The sequence below is a fragment of the Apodemus sylvaticus genome, chromosome 22 (assembly GCF_947179515.1).
Source record: "Apodemus sylvaticus chromosome 22, mApoSyl1.1, whole genome shotgun sequence".
In the NCBI taxonomy this organism is placed as follows: domain Eukaryota; kingdom Metazoa; phylum Chordata; class Mammalia; order Rodentia; family Muridae; genus Apodemus; species Apodemus sylvaticus.
In genome coordinates, this window is record NC_067493.1 from 59101000 (window position 1) to 59121020 (window position 20021).

The following is a 20021-nucleotide window of genomic DNA, read 5'->3' on the forward strand; positions in this document are numbered from 1 at the left end:
CAAGCATTCTCTAAAACTTGATGAATATTTAAAAAGCAAGAGGACTGCAAGCAGATCAATGACTGCACTGTAAATAAATAAAATATTTAAAATTAAACCAATTTATATCAACTTTCATGCTATATATTGGAAAAAATAGAATTCTAACTATACAGTAGAATATTCCAAATGTATTTAAAACTAAGATAATTAGTTTAATAAAAATAAAAATGTAAGGGAAATGCGATTCTGTGATGATCTGGATACTTTTGGATACAGCAGGATTCAGAACATTTCTAGATTGGACATAATTTTTAATTTTCAAGACAATATTAGTGCAGATTTTGTCCATACTGTATTCTCAGTGGATATGAAATTCTCTAAATATGAGGCTGATTTTCCCTCTCTGGGCATTTGTGACACAATGCCTCAGATTTTGTGAGTCCTTCCTGAACCATTAATGCATGTCTCACGGTGCATCAACTAACAAAATACATTGTTATTATTTAAGGTGTTCACATAAACATATTATGAGGCAGTCCTGGGACCAAATTTTCACAAAGTGGAGTCTTTCCAGGGACCTTAGTTTCCATAAACATGTGTGATGTCAATCATCAAGCTACATCATCCTCATCTGTATTTATCAAACAAAGTTATCACATACACAGTGGACATCAGGTGAAGCTCCTCAGGAAAGAGAATCAATGATTCCTCCAGGGGTGAGGAAACACATGCAGAAAAAGAAAAAAGAAGGCAGGTGTAGCATCTCCCTGGGACACAGTGATAATAGTACATGGAGATATACTGGTACTTATTTGATTGACTCATCTGTTTGGCATTTCAAATCAATACTGCCCAGACTCAGAACAGGAAAAATATGTTCATCTTGATTTTACTCTTCTTGCTTCTGAATATTCCACTTCTTGTGGCTGATTTTATTTATCCCAGGTGCTTTTGGAGAATGAAGCAAAATGAAGACAAGGATAGACACCTGAAAGGAGAATGTGTCTTCATGATTCACGCAGTACAACGGCATGTGGAGAGAGAGTATTTCAGTCATATTATGGATATACAGTAAGTGCTTTTGTGTTTTCCATGTAAAGTCATCATGAATGGTTCCCAAGACTACTGAGGATGAGGAGGAAAGCAAATCTGAGTCTTTTTACTGTGTCTTCAGCCTGCAAAACAGGAAAGAACTCCAAATATTATTAGAGACTTAATGCTATATTACCACTTTAAATTGACACAGTATTTTTTCCATCAGCCTCACACTTACAGGGATAAAAACTTAGCAATAAAACAAATCTGGACCATTATCTGCCACAAAAATACCTCTCCTAGACAGTTTCCATTTCAGTGTAGCCAATGGTATCTAATCAAAAGAATATCTATAAATTTTCTATGACTTTATCCTAGGTGCTTAGTCAAAGGGCCAGAGAGTCTGCGGATAGTCCTTCCATCACAGTGTAGTTTCTAGTGCATGTGCTGGGTCCACTAATATTATAGACACACTTAGATGTGCAGGGCTTTTATAAAGACATTCAGTTAATTTCTTAAAATTCCTCTGTGTATTCCCCATTTATGTACTAATGCCACATCAAAAATTGAGCTACAATATCTGTCCACTGTGAAATTTTTATTTTTATCTATACAAATTCACTGGCTTTAATTATGTACAAAGTCCAGTTTTTACTCTCTCTTTAGAATAAGGAAGCAATGTACAGAGTCCAAGGGATATGTTTGTGTCCTATGAAAACTGATGTTTTTACTAAAACTGATAACATATCATTTATGAGAGACAACCTTTCATGAACATTTCAAGGTATAATGAACTTTCAGCTTCTTTTGTCATCTCAACCACATTATACAGATAATTTCAATCTTTCTGGGGTAGGCACAATGCAATCCAGCACAGGATTGTCCTTTTATTGATTGCAAATTATATCTGTAGATTACTATCAATTACAAACCTTGTAACTTTTTACAGAACACATACTGAAAACCGCAAGTATGCTTTGGCTTTGGCTTTTTCCATAGATGAAATCAACAGGAATCCTGATCTTTTGCCAAATATGTCTCTATTATTTCAATTCTCAGAATACAATTGTTATTCAGAATCTGCATTTAACAGTGTCCTTCATTCGGGTTTACAACGCCATGATATTCTCCCTAATTTTGTCTGTAAAGAATTCACCAAGTGTGCAATGGCACTTACAATACTGAATTGGACAAAAACTGTGAAACTTCATACAATCCTAAACAACTTCGTTTTTGAGCAGGTGAGTTTTCGTGTGTGTGTGTGTGTGTGTGTGTGTGTGTGTGTGTGTGTGTGTATTGAGGCAGGGTGGGAATTCAATCATGAAATCTGTTGGTGCCAGCATGACCTTACTATGCCAGGGCAAATCTAAGTAGTTTAAGTAATTCACAGACTTGATGGGGCTTCCACATTTCCTCTTATGAAGTATAGATGAGGGAGAAAAGAATACTTAGCTAAGATTTCTAGAACTGTGCAGAAAATGAGTTTACAAGTCCTAAGAATTCATTATACCTCATGCTTCCTGTGTTCTAGTTCCTTCATCTTACTTCTGGACCCTTTCATCCTATCTTGAGTGATCATGAAAAATTTCCCCATCTATATCAGATGGCCTCTGACCATACATCTCTAGGACTTGCCCTGGTATCCTTCATTATTCATTTCAATTGGAACTGGGTGGGGTTGGCCATCTCAGACAATGATCAAGGTATCCAATTTCTCTCCTATTTGAGAAAAGAGATGGAAAAAAATACAGTCTGCTTTGCCTTTGTCAACATGATTCCAGTCAACATGAATTTATACATGTCAAGAGCTGAAGTGTATTACAACCAAATCATGACATCATCCACAAATGTTGTTGTCATTTATGGTGACACAGACAGCACTTTAGCTGTGAGCTTTAGAATGTGGGAGTCTCTAGGTATACAAAGAATATGGGTCACCACCTCACAGTGGGATGTCAGTCCTAATAAGAAAGACTTTACGTCTGGTAACGAATATGGGACCTTTGCTTTTGGACACCACCATAGTGAGATTTCTGGTTTTAAAATTTTTGTCCAAACATTGAACTCTTTCAAATACTCAGATGAGGATCTGATAAAGCTGGAATGGATGCACTTTAACTGTGAAACCTCAGCCTCTAAATGTAAGACCCTGAAGAACTGTTCATCCAATCACTCATTGGAATGGTTAATGGTACATACTTTGGACATGGCCTTTATTGAAAGGAGTTATGACATATACAATGCTGTGTATTCTTTTGCCCATGCACTCCATGAGAAGACTTTTCAAAAGTTTGATAATCTGCCCAAGGGCAATAGGAAAGAACACAATTATAGCTGCAAGAAGGTAATGTTTCTACTATTAGATGATGTTTAGTGTTATCAATGTTAGAGTTTTAAGAGACTATAAGATGCCCAAACCAAGGGAGCTAGAAAATATTTTCCAAAATACAAAGAATTTTTATTGAGCAAGTAAATCTTGATATTAGTATAGAACTCTATAGAGTAGAAGGAATAATCTGTCCATGTAGCCCTTCAATTTTGTTACAAATTACCTAAATATCATCATACATTTCTAACACAGAAGTACTGAGCCCGTCCTCATGAGTCCACTCAATGATCTGTCATTGTTCATTAATTCTCAAGCACAGTGTAATGATTATAGGACATTGTTTTAACTAGATATTCAAGCTCACGCTATTCCCACTCTAGGCTAGTGGTATCACTTGGTACTCTGAGAGTATTAACACAGAAAATCATGTTAGAATTCAGTTCATCACATTCATGTGTGTTCATGTGTATGAATGTATATTTCTCACTGCATATTTGTATGTTTTTGTTTCTGCATATCTGTGTGTATATCTATATCTGTGTCTATAACTAGATATAGATGATCGATATAGATTAGATATAGATTCAATGAGAGAGAGAGAGAGATGGGTTATTTATAGACACTTTTTGCCAATCTGCCTATCTATCTGTCTATGGCAGTTAACATAAATTTGTCTGTTTTAATTTATTTCTGCATGGTACATTTTGTCAAAATATATATTATAATGTATAATTATCAATACATGTGTCTGCATGTGCCTGTGTTTTGTGTGTTTTGTGTATGTTTTTTCATTTTTTCTCTGTCTATGTATGAGATCATAAATTTTTCTGTGTGTCAGTGTCACTCTGTGTGGGTGTCAGTACATGTCTATGTGAACCTATGAATATTCCTCAGTGCATGTGTTTTTTGTATGTGTGACTGAGTATGTTTTTGTGTGTATCTGTGTCTGTTTAATATTTTTGATGCATATTATGCCTCTATGTGTATCTGATTTTATGTGTGTGTTTGGACATGCATATGTATGTTTGTGTAAATAATTGTGTGTTTATGCTCTGTGTGTATCTCTATATGGATGCAAATATTTTTTTTGTGTGTCTGTATGATTCATGTTGCAAATACTTTGCTGTCTACATGTTTGTTTGTGCTTGATCGGTAATCTTTTAGAGAACTAAAATAACAGCAACATTATAATTTTGAATATCACTTGATTTTAACTGAAATTTTCACCTGCATATTACCAATAAAGTTACCTTTAAGATGATATAAGAACATATTTTCTTACTTTAAGGAAGAGACTATACTCTATATTATGCTGCCTGTCTTTCAGCTGTATTCCTCTCTGAGAAATACCCACTTCACTAACCCTGTTGGGGACAGAGTGAATATGAACCGAAGAGACAAATTGCAAGAAGAGTATGATATTTTCTACATTTGGAATTTCCCACAGGGCCTTGAACTTAAAGTTAAAATAGGAATGTTTAGTCCCTATTTTCCAAATGGTCAACAGGTACATTTATCTGAAGATGTGATAGAGTGGGCAAAAGGAAGTACACAGGTGGGTTCAGCCTAATTGTACTAATTTAAATTACACTGTCAAGTGTGTGCATCCAACATTCCTTGAAACTAGTGAATTGAAATTGATTGCCAGGTGTGAGACTAATTTGTAGCATCCTATACTATGTTTATTTTTTTGTGTTTTATGTAACTTTTTAGTAATTCATTGAGGATTCCCAAAATGAATATTTGTATCATATAATCACCTGTATCATCCCTTTAATACTAAATTAACTGTTTTAGAAAACAGTTTTTTATTATTTCCAGTATAGTGAGCCATAGTCTATTAGTCCAAATATTTCTATTATTGAGTGAGGTCCAATCTTATGATAAACCCTTTCAAAGTGTGTTTAAAGACTCTGGTTCTTTGTAAAGACAGAGTAAATTCATCATTATTTCTATTATTGAGTGAGGTCCAATCTTATGATAAACCCTTTCAAAGTGTGTTTAAAGACTCTGGTTCTTTGTAAAGACAGAGTAAATTCATCATAACCAAGTCACCAATTTTTTTTTTTTTGTTTTTGTTTTTTGGATTTGGTTTTTTTTGTCGAGACAGGGTTTCTCTGTGTAGCCCTGGCTGTCCTGGAACTCACTCTGTAGACCAGGCTGGCCTCAAACTCAGAAATCTGCCTGCCTCCGCCTCCCAGAGTGCTGGGATTACAGGCGTGTGCCACCACCGCCCGGCTACCAATTTTTATTATGTAATTTTTAAGCCTGTTTAACAACTAGTCCTAATTTTCCTATACCTCTAGCTAACTATAAATTAACATTTTATGACAAATTTAGATACCTTATGAACTATACCTTGCCTTTTTTCTGTTTCTTTTTCTGTTGGAATGGGTGTTTTGTCTGCATGTATATCTGTGCAATTCCTGCATGTGTAGTATACATATGGATAGCTGAAAAGTTCTTTGAACCTCAAAGCATTTGCAATAGCTTCATGCCACTCAGCGGGTGCTGGAAATTAAACGTGGGTCCTCCTCCTGAGTAACAATTGTTCTTGAGAATTTAGCTATGTCTCCAGCCCTGAATCATAATTTTTTAAAAGATAATGCTCTCTAAAGGAAACTTGTCTGGCCCCATTCATTCTTGCATAACTCATTCAAATAAAGAAGTTTGTGCAAGTTGCATTCTCTATATGAGGACAAATTTGTAGTAATAAAAATTTGCTTTTGAGGAAATTTGAAAATTAAATATCTCATATGCATGCTAGGTATAACATAGGTATGAATTCTGATGTGATTAGTTTTAATGTATCATACTAAAACTGCCCAGTTTCATTTGAAGTAATATCTCATGTTGCTCTGCTAGTATGAAATTTAAAGTTACTGTTCTTTCTCAATGTGATTAAGAATGCTATTCTTAGGGAAAAGAACATAAGAACTAAAAATGAAGTTATAGAACTGAGTACCATTGAGAGGATAGCATTGAAATCTCACATGTGTTCTAACCAGACCTCACATGAGCCTTATAAACACATTCCCTGGAAGAATGTAGATTTTTAAAAATGCAAACTGTGTTTGACTCATATATATTATAATCTCAGTGTGGAATTTAATAAATAAAACTGTGAAGACATCAAGGAAATAATCCAAACATTGGAATCATAGATTTAAGTGAAAGTATGTTCAATGATAGACTAAACAGGAATCAGAGAATGATTATAAGATTGGTAAAAAAAAAAATCAAAGAAGGCAATAATCACCTCTGATGGAATACAATGAAACTGTTAAATCTTTAATCACTGAGACACTGAATGCAAAAATGACAAAGGGATTCCAGTAAATTATAAATCAATGAAAGAATTTCAAACTATTATATATAAAGGAAAAACAGAATACACCAAATAAATATCTCAGAGAAAAGTCTCACAAATGGCCTTCAGAGAATGTGTACTGGGGTGAAGTAGAGAGTCCAGGTATCAGGGAAGGAACTGTTGGCAATCAGTGACAGGAGTAATGCCAAGGGGCAGGAAGGGTTCTGAGAAGTCAGAGATTAAGAGTGAAGGAAGCAGATGTGGAAAACCAAGTATGCGCATTGGGGACAAGAAGGACTGGCTTGAATGCAGGGGAGGCCAGGAGATTGGTATGTGAAGTGACTTATTCCCATTATGCCCATGAGCATCGCTTAACTCATCTAGAGCTGGCCACCTCCAACCCAACTCGTGGCCTGGTCTGGGCTAGGTGTCTATCCCATTGTCCTGAAATGGCTGGGACAGAGTGGGATATGTTTCCTTTTGGTTGGTGATGCATGCAATTCATATGTACAAGAGAACAATATAACAAAACAAAACAATTTACAACCACAAAACCCAGCACTAAAGTTGAAAAACCTTGCTGGATGTAGCTGATGCAACCATAGGCTTAGGTAACACTGTGGCTCTTAACTATCCTATTGACTCGTCTTAGTCCTATTCACACAATGCCACACATTTAAATTGTAATAGAAGTCATCTTTTCAACCTGGGACAGGGCACCCTCTCTCCTTATCTCCGGTGCTGAGGTAGAATGAAGTACAGATAGAGTAGCAAGCCCAGCCACACCCTTACCGTTCTGAGGCTAGCCACAGCGTGGGTAACCTTTCATGGATTTAGATCACATGGCTTGTCCCAGGACCAGCACAGGCCCAAGACTGGGCCTCATGGTTTTATTTTTATTTTTTATTTTCTCTCTGTGTGTGTGTCTTGTCTGACTGACTGACTGTCTTGTCTTTGTCTGCTGCCCTCTAGTGTTAAGTGGGAGCCTGGATGAGTCTCCCACTTTCCCACCTTTTCCCAAGTCCTCTGTCAACAGCCATCCCTCTGGCCCAGGCAGAGTCGGTCTCCGGCTGACAGAGACCTAGAATAGCCTGGTCCCACACTCTGACCTCCTCCTCAGTCAGTCTTCCCTTTTTAAACAAAATACCCTTGTCTAAATCCTTAGACACTTGAGAATAAAACACTTCCCTTTATTCTGAAAAAAAAAAAAGGTATAAAATTCAGACTATGACAAAGATAGAATAACTAGAAAAATAAACTCATAGGTGAATAAGGAAGTATGATTAAAAGATCAAATTTAAAACCAATGAGAACAAGACAAAGAAAAAGCCATTCTAGGTATCAACTAGGTATCCATTATATTGCAGCTGTACATATCCAAAATAATGTGGGAAAAGTAGACATCTGACTAGTAGAAGGATATAAATAGCAACTTTGAAATAGCAAATACTGAGCTTTTGAAATGAAATAGTCCTTGACAAATTTTACTTAAAATTTATTGTGGAACAAGGAACAGATATGAAAGCTGCAGGAGAGAACCTCCAGTCATAGAAAGTCTCTCTCTTGTCAAGAGCAGGTTCCAAGAGCTTCAACCATTTTTAAATGTATCTTGCTCATTCATTCATTCTTTAACTTTACATATTGATATCCATTTACACACCCTCTTCTACTCCTATTCCTTCTCCTATCCTTCCCCTCCCTCACACCCACTACTCCTTCATTCTTCAGAAAAGGGGAGCGCCCACCCCATAGCAGCATGCTTTGGCATACCATGTTGTACCACAGTTAGGCATGTTCTCTTACTGGGGACAGGGAAGCAGCCCAGTAGGGGTAAAGTATCTCAAAGAAAGGCAACAAAGTAAGAAACAGACCCTGGTACTGCTCTTAGAAAATCTACCTAAAGACCAACCTGCACAATGGTTAAAAATGTTTAGAGTGCCTAGTTCAGTCCTATGCATTATTTGTGGAAGTAGGTTCAGTCTCTGTGAGCTCTTACAGCAGATTAGTTGATTATGTATGTTTTCCTGTGGTTTCCTGGACCTCTCTTGTTCCCACAATCCTTCTTTCCCCTTTTCCCCTCTTGTTCAGGATTCCCCAAGCTCAACCTATTGTTTTGGTGTTGATCTCCTCATCTGCTTTCTTCAATTCCGGGGTGATGCCTCTCTCATCATGGATATGTTAGGCTCTTGCCTTCAAATATAACCGAATATTTTTGTCAGCATCAGTGGTAAGCTTTCCCTCATGGGATGTCTCTCAAGCTGGACCAGTCATCCTGACATCCCCCTTGTCTCTTGGGACAGTAAAGTTCACTCAGATCAGTATGGCTCCATGTGACAGTAGAACACATGGAGCACAACATGACTTAAAGTAACAACCCAGCCTTAGGGTATCCTCCTGACCTTAAGCAGTATCACAGGTCATGGACATCAATAAAGATTGCATTGGCTTCAGGATCTCTGGCATACACATGCACATTGTGACAGCAAGAAGACATATATCTATAGAGGCATTGTTAAGAATACAAACCACAGATACTAGCAAATACTCTGGTGTCATATGCCTACAGGCCAAGACATGGACCTTAGTACTAGTAATGACCTCACCAGCACCATGGCTAAAGATAACAGCACAGGATATTCACATCAGTATGGCCATTGGGGGAAGACTTGATACCCCAGAGAAGGGAGGTCCTAGAAGGGTAGGCAGTAGTGGGAGGGTAGATGGAGGAGTACTATCTTAGAGGCAGTAGTGGGAGGGTAGATGGAGGAGTACTATCTTAGAGAGAAAGGGGAAGGGGATGTGGAGCAGGGTTCATGGAGGGTAGACTAGGACAGGGAATAATATTTAAAATTTAAGCAAATAAAATGAATAATAACAAAAAGAATGGGCAACCATTTTTAGCCCCCCGGGGGGGGTATAAAATCTCCATTATATACATGACCAGAGCACATCTGTAAAAATGGGAGAGGGGCAACATAATGAAGTAGAACAGAAGAAATGTAATCTGATTTCTAATTCATTGATCATTACAGACATGCCTAAAATAATTCTTAACTAAACATCTACCAACAGATGTCAACAATACAACTAAATATCAGTCCCTGTACACAAGGACTTCATTCCATGAATGCAAGTATAGTTCATCGTATGAATATCAGTTGTATGTAAAACATTACATAATTACATTAAATGATAGAACTATATTTTATACAAAAACAAGCAGAAAGTGCTCTTAACAGAGTCTACCATTATTTCAGAATTAAAATAAATAAACAAAAATCTGACAATCTAGGAGAATATATGTTGCAATACTGAAGATTTCTATTCCAAACCTCTTGATGATACTATACTAAATGGACAGGAGAATCAAAGAATCTCATTATAATCAGAAACGAGACCAAGATTTTGTAGTGGCACGTCAGATCTTGTTACAGATGGTTGTAAGTCGCCATGTAGTTGCTAGGATTTGAACTCAGGACCTTCAGAAGAGCAGTCAATGCTCTTAACCACTGAGCCATCTCTCCAGCCCCTGTGGCACATGTCTTTAATCTACATCTTTTGAATTATGAGTCAGGAGTATCTCTCTTCATTTGTGGTCAGTCAGACTTTTGCATTTACTCTATTCAAACCCAGGCTGAAGTGGATACTTTGCCTTAAATGAAATGAGTCGAATATGGACAAGGATATGCATGGTTAGAACTAGTCCTAAAAATAGTCTTTAAAATCTTAGTTAATGTGAAAATGAATAATAAAAAATAAGTACAGTAAAAGATGGAAATTCTTGTGCCCTGATCTATAAAGGAAGTTGAGATTTACTGCAAAGGAATACCTGTTTTCAACAAAACAAAAAAAGGAAGAGTTATGGTTACCCATATTTCTGGAGAACATGAGATGAATCTGTGGATAATAGAGTCTGTGATAGCAATCAAAACCTAACAAAAACAAAGGATGCAAATTCTGCATGCAGGTATTAGAAAAATTCCAATGCAGTATATAGATACTCATTACGAGATTCATTGTAAAGCCAACATTTTCTTAATTTCAGAAATACTTGAATTAACTTTAAGCAATCTAAATCATCCTCAGGTTTTCACACCATTTGCAGGCTCCGTAGTCTTTTTACCTCAGGAGAGACTCCATCTTCCTACTCACAGCAACTCAGCACCTGCTAACTGCAAATGCAATAGGACTGGTCATAGGCTGCTGTGTATATGCTTCCTCTTAGTTTGCTAAGTTTTGCTGTCCTAATGTTGTTGAGGTTATTTTGGTTATCTTATATTTGAGGCATTATTTCCCCTGTTTTGTATGGGCTTTACTCCTAATTTGTTACAATGTTGTTGCTATTAAACAGTAACTATAAGCAAATTGAGGAGGAAAAGGTCAATTTGACTCATGGGTTACACTCAAGGGAAGAAAAGGCATGAACCTGGATAATACAACTGAAACATAGTCAAGAAATTCTGCTTACTGGCTTGTTCTGCATGGTCTGTACTGACAACACTGCTCCCAATAGGCTCAGCACTCCTACCTCAATTAACAATTTAGTATAATCCTCACATATATGATGACAGGCTAATCTGATGGAAATAATTTCTCAATTATGATTCTTGGTGCCTTTACACAATTGACAAGAATTAACTAGAAGAACCACCTTGAAACTTTGGTAGTGTTTTCACACATGATGCTAGAAGATTTTCTTCTTGAATTTCAAGGAGTTAGGAAACAATTCAACTTTCTTCAATTTTTTTCATATATTGATGTCTGTCATCATACAATGCAGTAGGTAAAATCTGCTAACTTTGTTTGTATATATAAAATTACACATGCTAATATAATTATGGAAGGGATAAGTAAAACTGTTAGCAGCATATGTCTACTTTTCATTAGATGCCAACTTCTGTGTGCAGTGCTAATTGTGGTCCTGGATTTAGAAAATTCAGCATGGATGGAATGGCAGCATGTTGTTTTCATTGCAAACCCTGCCCAGAAAATGAAATTTCTAATGAGACAAGTAAGTATTTCCTACTGGAATGAGTTCTTCAAATGGATTATCATCTTGCTCCCATACTGGAATGCTGAAGTAGTTTAAAATGAAAGTTTAAAAAATAAAATATATCTCTGTCCTAAGTTAGCCATTATAGGAATACAATGATTTAAATGTCCTTATTAAGAAAAAAAGTAGAAATTGTCCTATCTTTGACTCCTTGAAAATTTAAAAGATGGCATACTCTCAAATAATTAGTTTTGATAAGAGAACTTAAATGTACTCTACACAAGATTGTTTCTAGTATTTAATGTTCTATAAAATATATGTAGATCATGAATCTTTAAAGATTTATTTATTTTGCCTTGATGCATATGGTTTTACCTAAGACTATGCTTACCTTGCATCTACAGAAGCACATGGAAGACAAAATACACTGTGTGATTATGGGTAAACAAATCCAAGTCCTCTCTAAGATGAATGAAGAGGACAATTAAAACTTGTAAAATTATAAGATACTCAAATGAATATTTTCTTTCTTTACAGGATATTTTGCATAACACAGAGCATTCTTTTCTCAAAAGTTTGATGTTATTTGAAATTTAGAAAACTGAGATCACTCTTGAAAATTGATATAAAAATACGAGGGGTCCTCTATTCATTACTGTTATACAGAGTACCCATTTAAAAATTTCCACAATAGAACACATTAATATTGTTTTGTTCTGAAAGGAATTAACCACAGATTTCAAATGGCATTGACACTAGCATAGCTCATGTTACTCTAATATCTATTTAATCAGGATGAACTAAATACAAATGGCAGGCAAAATAAAGTTTTTCTGGTTCTTTTTGTGTCAACCTATATAACTGAAGTGATATTCTAAAAGGACATTTATTGCTAGTAAGATATCTTAGCAGTTAAATCCTTTCCCACTGAGTATGATGGTATAGGTTTATCCCCAGAACCCATCAAATAGTAGGAGGTAACTAACTTGTGATATTCATGCAGTTCTACAGTAAACAGACACATAAGCAATTCAAAAAGGCTGTTTGGAGACACATGACATTGACACTGTGAACCAAACTCAAGTATTCTCCAAAAAGCAATATATTTTGCTCACAACCAAGCTAAATTCCTAAGCCCTAAAGCAAATCAAATAATAATGGCTCTCCACAAATGCATTGTTCCATGTAAAAGACTTCTAGCCTTGGAAGTAAATTATCCCTTATTACACTCATTCAACGATTCAGTGCAATGGCAATCAGATTTCCTACTCACAAAATGGTGGGAATTACAGAGCTTTTCACCTTCAGCAATAGGCTTACTACCTCTTTATGAAAAGCCCTAGGAATGTGGTATTACTACAGTTATAAGAGGACAAAACTTGGAATGATATTTTAAATTATTTTTGCAGTCACAATCATCAATATTATATCTGTAAAAATTCCAGGTCTCACTCTCATGATTCCCCTAAATAAACCTAATCATTCTCAAGTTAATGATACCTTCAGTTATTTTTATATATAAACACACTCATAAATATACACATCCATGATAAATGATCAAAACAATACGGTAAAATAGACAAAAAACATTTGTCACCATCATTTCCCTAATGATGATCAGCATTTAAAAATGGAATAAATTATTTCATGTAACAGTGCCTTTCCATGTGTTCTAACCAACCAAACTCAAATATTGCAATACTCCTCTATATGCTTAAATGAAATATTCCATCAGTAAAATTACTAAAGCAGCAATAACAATATCTTCATTTCTCCATTAGATGTGGATTACTGTGTCCTATGTCCAGAGGACCAATATGCTAACATAGAACAGAATTACTGCATTCCTAAAACTGTTGTATTTCTCAACTATGAAGAACCCTTGGGCATGGCACTTTCCTTAATCTCCTTGTGCTTCTCTGCATTCACAACTGTGGTTCTTGGGGTCATTGTGAAGCACCACAGCACTCCCATTGTTAAGGCCAATAACAGAATTCTCACCTACATCTTGCTCATCTCACTCATCTTTTGTTTCCTCTGTCCCTTGCTCTTCATTGGTCATCCAAACTCAGCCACCTGCATCCTACAGCAAATCACATTTGGAGTTGTATTCACTGTTTCTCTTTCCACTGTCTTAGCTAAAACAATTACTGTAGTTCTGGCATTCAAAATCACAGCCTCACAAAGAATGATGAAGTACTGTCTAATTTCAGGGGCATCTAACTACATCATTCCTGTCTGTACTCTCATCCAAATTATTGTATGTGCAGTCTGGCTGGGAGCTTCTCCTCCTTCTGTTGATATTGATTCAGAATCTGAGCATGGCCGCATCATCATTGTTTGCCATAAAGGTTCAGTCAATGCCTTTTACTGTGTTCTGGGATACTTGGCTACTCTGGCCTTTGGGAGCTTCACTCTGGCTTTCTTTGCCAGAAACCTTCCTGGTGCCTTTAATGAAGCCAAATCCATAACATTCAGCATGCTGGTGTTCTGCAGCGTCTGGGTCACTTTCATCCCTGTTTACCATAGCACCAAAGGCAAGGTCATGGTGGCTGTGGAAATCTTTTCCATTTTGGCCTCCAGTGCAGGGATGCTGGGTTGTATCTTTGTTCCCAAATGTTACACAATATTGTTTAGACCAGATCGAAATTCTCTTGAAATGATCAGGGAGAAATCATCTTCACGTGCTCACATTTCATAAATTCTGAAAAATGTATACTTGGTTCATAGTCAGCAAATATTGGATTGTATTGCCATACCTATCTGGTTTTGGAATAACTCTCACTGTTTCCTCTAATGATATTGTCTAGCAATACCATAACTACTGATATTCCCAATGATTCTATAATCTTCCACAATGTTCTAAAACAAATCTTCCTCTTTATCAGAAAGAGATAATAGAATTCTGACCCGTTCTAAGGGTTATAGAAGTATTTCTAGGATCATAGAGGAGAGAGGAATATTTTTATCAAGAGGTTGTTAGAATATTTCCAAAGATGAAGTGATGTCTCTGCAAATATAATCATGGCCTGCTCTTGTAGAGGAACTGATTCAATACTCAGACCCAACAACTGCTATTACCAAACACCTGTAACAATATCTACAAAGAACCAGATGCTCTCTTTGGAGCTGCATATTTACCTGAAGCTATTTATGCACATAATGAGACACACAAACTCACACACATACACACATATGCACACAACTAAAATTACATAAATTCAAAAATATATAGAAGAATGTTACCAAAAACTTTTCACTGGGAGTCTGCTTTTCAATGTTCTCCTACGGTTTCAGAATTACAGAAACGTACAGAGAAAGAATCAAATGTGGGTAGAGATGACTGGGTTTATTTTCAGACACTTTACAGATAACTCTCAATTTTAAGAATATCATCAAAGACACTCTTGTAAAATTGTCAGGGAAAGCACATCTTGTTGAAATAATCTCTTCTATGTGTGGAATTTAGATGACTTTGCAAAAGATCATCTTTGACACTACAGAGTAACCTGAGGCAGGTAGTTGATAAGAGCCAGTGCTGAGATCAGCTGGTATGTGTTGGTTGGTCCAGAAACTCACAGGGGCTGCTGGCTATGACATCCAGTGTTTAGAGAAGATAAAGTTGAGGGGGTGAGAATCAAACATTCACAGACACATACACATACATATCTATTCACATGCGCATGCACATTAGCACAGACACACAATGGTTGAAGTAAATATAAGTTCTAGCAACTTAATACATATAAATGCATCCATTTACATACAAAGAGAGACAGAGAGACAGACAAAAACATACATGCTCTCACATTTGATGGATGGAGCCAAGTTCTTATATCAGGTTCCAAGCATTTTACATAAACACATATGTACACATATACACATACTACTGGGTATATGGAACAAATCTCCAATAGGCAGATTCCAAGAATTTCACACGTGCACATATATAGATATATGCACAGATGCATATATATATACATGCTCACATACTCATGTGTGGATGTAACAAAGTTCTAAGAAACAGGTTCCAACTATTTCCCACATAATACACATACATATATACACAAAACTGGTGGAAGGAGTAAGCTCGAAAACACACACAGACACCTTAACATATATACATATGTGGAGGTATAATGAATGGGTCAAAGTTTCAACACTCTTACACACAGTTCACACACAAAAACACACATATATACACACATATTTATGTATATATGCGTGTATATATATACATATACATACATACATAAGTATATAAAAGTTGCAATGTATGAAGTTCCAACATATACCTACACAAAGTTTACACATATACATACATACACATAGATGGTGGGTGGAAAGTACAATGTTCCAACAACTTTATTCTATCTCCCATCATTCATGTAGCCCAGGTAAATCTTTCAGGAAGTAAAATATTTTGTTTTATTTTTTTTAAATTTTCTTTCTTTATTTGATATATTCTTCATTTACATTTCATATATATGCATGTGAAACTCGCATTAACATTCAAATACATATATGATCAGTAACTGTTTGCTCACTACATTAGTTGTATGAAATACTTAGATTTGGTCTTTTCATTGTGTCTTAGATTTTCTGAATGTTTTGAGTTAGTAGTTTTTTATCTTTTGAATTTTCTTTAACAGCTGTGCCAATGTCTTCTAAGAGATCCCCTATTCAATTTGTTCTATTCTGTTGGTGATATATACATCTGTAGTTCCTGACCTCTTTCCTAGGTTTTCTATTTACAGGGTTGCTTCCATTTATGTTTTCTTTATTGTTTCTACTTGCACTTTTAGGTCTTGGACCATGTATTTAATTTTTTCAACTGTTTGATTATGGTTTCCTTTATTTCTTTAAGGGATTTATTTGTTTCTTCTTTAAGGACTTCTACATGGTTACCTGTGTTTTCCAGTATTTCTTTGAGTGTGTTATTTATATCCTCCTTAAAGGACTCTATTGTCTTCACTTGAGATAAGACATTAGGTCAGTTTCCAGATTTTCAAATGTGTTTGTGTATTCAGAGCTTGCTGTGGTAGAAAACTGGGTTCTGGTGATGCCCAGGTTTATTGGCTTCTGTTGCATATGGTCTTGCACTTGCCTCTCACCATCTGGCCATCCCTGGTATTTACTGGTCTTGGTGTCTCTGACTGGAGACTGCCTCTTCTGTCCCTGGGTTAGTTCAGGTCTCCTGGTAGGCCTGCAGCCCTGGCTATAGCAGACCTCCTGTGGGGCCTTCCAACTCTGGGGTCATCACACGAGCAAAGAAGCTGCTGACCTGTTTCCCTGGATACAGTTAGAAGACCTTCAGACTGGCCTTCAGAGGAGCAGTCAAGGTATTGTCCTGTGTGAAGCTGTTCTCCAGGGGGCCTATGGACTGTGGTTTCTGTTTTATTGTGTGCAGTAGGACTCCAGGGAGACTTTCTTTTTAATTGTTTTTAATATTTGTTTTTATATAGTTTTTATTGCATATTTGCTTTATTTACATTTCAAATGGTTTCCCCTTTCCTAGTTACCCCTCTGAAAACCCCCTATCCCATCCCCCTCCCCCTGCTTACCCCCTCCCTCTGCTTACCCCTATTCCCACTTTCCTGACCTGGCATTCCCCTACACTGGGGCATCAAGCCTTCATAGGACCAATGGCCTCTCCTCTCAAAGATGTCTGAAATGGTCATTCTCTGCTACATATGTAGCTGGAGCCATGGGTCCGTCCATGTATACTCTTTGGTTGGTGGTCTAGTCCCTGAGAGCTCTTGGGGCACCAGTTAGTACATATTAATGTTGCTCATGTGGGGCTGCAAACCTCTTCAGCTCCTTGGGTCCTTTCTCTAACCGCTCCATTTGGGGACCCTATGCTTAGTCTATTGGTTGGCTGTGAGCCATGGGTATTTTAATCTACCTCCAAGAAGGATCAAAGTATCCACACTTTGACCTTCCTTCTTCCTGAGCTTCATGTGGCCTGTGAGTTGTATCTTGGGTATTCTGAGCTTTTGGGCTAATATCCACTCATCAGCAAGTGCATACCATGTGTGTTCTTTTGTGATTGGGTTACCTCATTCTAGCTCCATGCATTTGTCTAAGAACCTCATTAATTCAATGTTTTTAATAGCTGAACAGTACTCCATTGTGTAAATGTACCACATTTTCTGTATCCTTTACTCTGTTGAGGGAAGATCTGGCTTCTGTAGCCAGAAGCTGGAACATCTTTCCAGCTTCTGGCTATTATAAATATGGCCACTAGGAACATAGTGGAGCATGTGTCCTTATTACATGTTGGAGCATTTTCTGGGTGTATGCCCAGGAGAACTATAGCTGGGTCCTCAGGTAATAGTACTATGTCCAATCTTCTGAGGAACCACCAAACTGATTTCCAGAGTGGTTTTACCAGCTTACAATCCTAGCCACATAACTCCACCTCTAATAACGAAAATAACAGGAAGCAACAATCACGTCTCCTTAATATCTCTTAACATCAATGGACTCAAGTCTCCAATAAAAAGACATAGATTAACAAACTGGATACATAAACAGGACCCAACAATTTGCTGCATACAGGAAACTCATCTCAGGCACAAAGACGGATACTACCTCAGAATAAAAGTCTGGAAAATAATTTTCCAAGCAAATGGTCCCAAGAAACAAGCTGGTATAACCATTCTAATATGGAATAAAATCCACTTTCAGCATAATCAAAAAAGATAAGAAAGGACACCTCATACCCATCAAAGGAAAAATCTACCTAGATGAACTCTCCATTCTGAACATCTATGCTCCAAATACAAGTGGACCCACTTTCATAAAAGAAACTTTACTAAAGCTCAAAGCAGACACTGCACCTCACACAATAACAGTAGGAGACTTCAACACCCCACTCTCATCAATAGACAGATCAGGGAAATTCAAGCTAAACAGTGAAACTAACAGAAGTTATGAACGAAATGGATTTAACAGATATCTATAGAACATTTTGTCCTAAAACAAAAGAATATACCTTCTTCTCAGCACCTCCTAGTACCTTCTCCAAGACTGACCATATACTTGGTCACAAAACAGAACTCAGCAAATATAAGTTGATTGAAATAATCCTGTGCACCCTATCAGATCACCACAGACTAAGGCTAATCTTCCATAACAACAAAACAGCAGAAAGTCCACATACACATGGAAACTAAACAACATTCTACCCAATGATAGTGTGGAAAAGGAAGAAATAAAGAAATTAAAGACTTTTTAGAATTTAATGAAAATCAAGGCCCAACATCTCCAAACTTATGGGACACAATGAGAGCAGTGCTAAGAGGAAAACTCACGGCTCTGAGTGCCTCCAAAATGAAACTGGAAAGAGCATACACTAACAGCTTGACAGCACAGCTGAAGGCTCTAGAACAAAAAAAAAAAAAAAAAAAAAAAAAAAAAAAAAAAAAAAAAAAAAAAAAGCAAAAACACCCAAGAAGAGTAGAAGGCAGGAAATACTCAAACTCAGGGCTGAAATCAACCAAGTAGAAACAAAAAGAACTATACAAAGAATAAACCAAACCAGGAGCTGGTTCTTTCAAAAAGCAACAAGATACATAATCCCTTAGCCAAACTAATCAGATAGCACAGAGACAGTATCCAAATCAGCAAACTCAGAAATGAAAAGGGAGACATAACAACAGATACTGAAGAAATCCAGAAAAAAAAATCATCAAAACCTTCTACAAAAGCCTATACTCAACAAAACTGGAAAATCTAGATGAAATGAACAATTTTCTAGACGGATACCAGGTACAAAAGTTAAATCAGGATCAGATAAATGATCTAAGCAATCCCATAATCCCTAAAGAAATAGAAGCAGTCATTAATAGTCTCCCAACCGAAAACAAGCCCAGGACTAGATGGGTTCAATCAGACCTTCCAAGAAGACCTAATACCAATACTCTTCAAACTATTCAACCAAATAGAAACAGAAGGAAGGCTACACAATTCATTCATGAAGCCTCAATATCTTCTTAATGTGTCAAAATTATAGGAAACTACATGGGAAAATTTGGAAACAATAAGAGGTGAGTCTCTCTCTCTCTCTCTCTCTCTCTCTCTCTCTCTCTCTCTCATATATATAAAATCACTTTTGAACCTTCATCTAAAGTGCACCATAAGAAACACAGTAAAAAAAAAAACTAATAAGGAGAAACAGCTTGTCAAAATGAACTTTCTTAATATGTGTGAACCTCAAATAACTCTGGCCATCAAATTTCTCTACATTTGTTATATTATTATTGAAGAAATAAGTGAGTCTTAATCATACTTCTTTATATAGGAACTGCAAATAATGGTTAATTTATAGTATAAATATAATTGGGACCAATTTATTAGTGTTATATTTC

The 20021-nt window shown here is 36.5% G+C and overlaps 1 protein-coding gene across 2 annotated transcripts; it reads left to right on the plus strand.

The window, feature by feature from the left end:
• The first annotated feature begins 856 nt into the window (after positions 1-856).
• LOC127672969 (vomeronasal type-2 receptor 116-like) lies at positions 857-14389 on the plus strand. Of its 2 annotated transcripts, none has more exons than XM_052168458.1 (6): positions 857-1053; positions 1967-2258; positions 2549-3361; positions 4674-4901; positions 11544-11667; positions 13431-14389. In XM_052168458.1, exons 1-6 carry the CDS (start codon positions 857-859, stop codon positions 14348-14350), a joined length of 2574 nt encoding a protein of 857 aa, XP_052024418.1. In that variant the 3' UTR covers positions 14351-14389. The 2 variants fall into 2 exon arrangements, with proteins under 2 accessions (XP_052024418.1, XP_052024420.1); XM_052168460.1 differs by having other exon boundaries at positions 1967-2216.
• The last annotated feature ends 5632 nt before the right edge of the window (positions 14390-20021 follow it).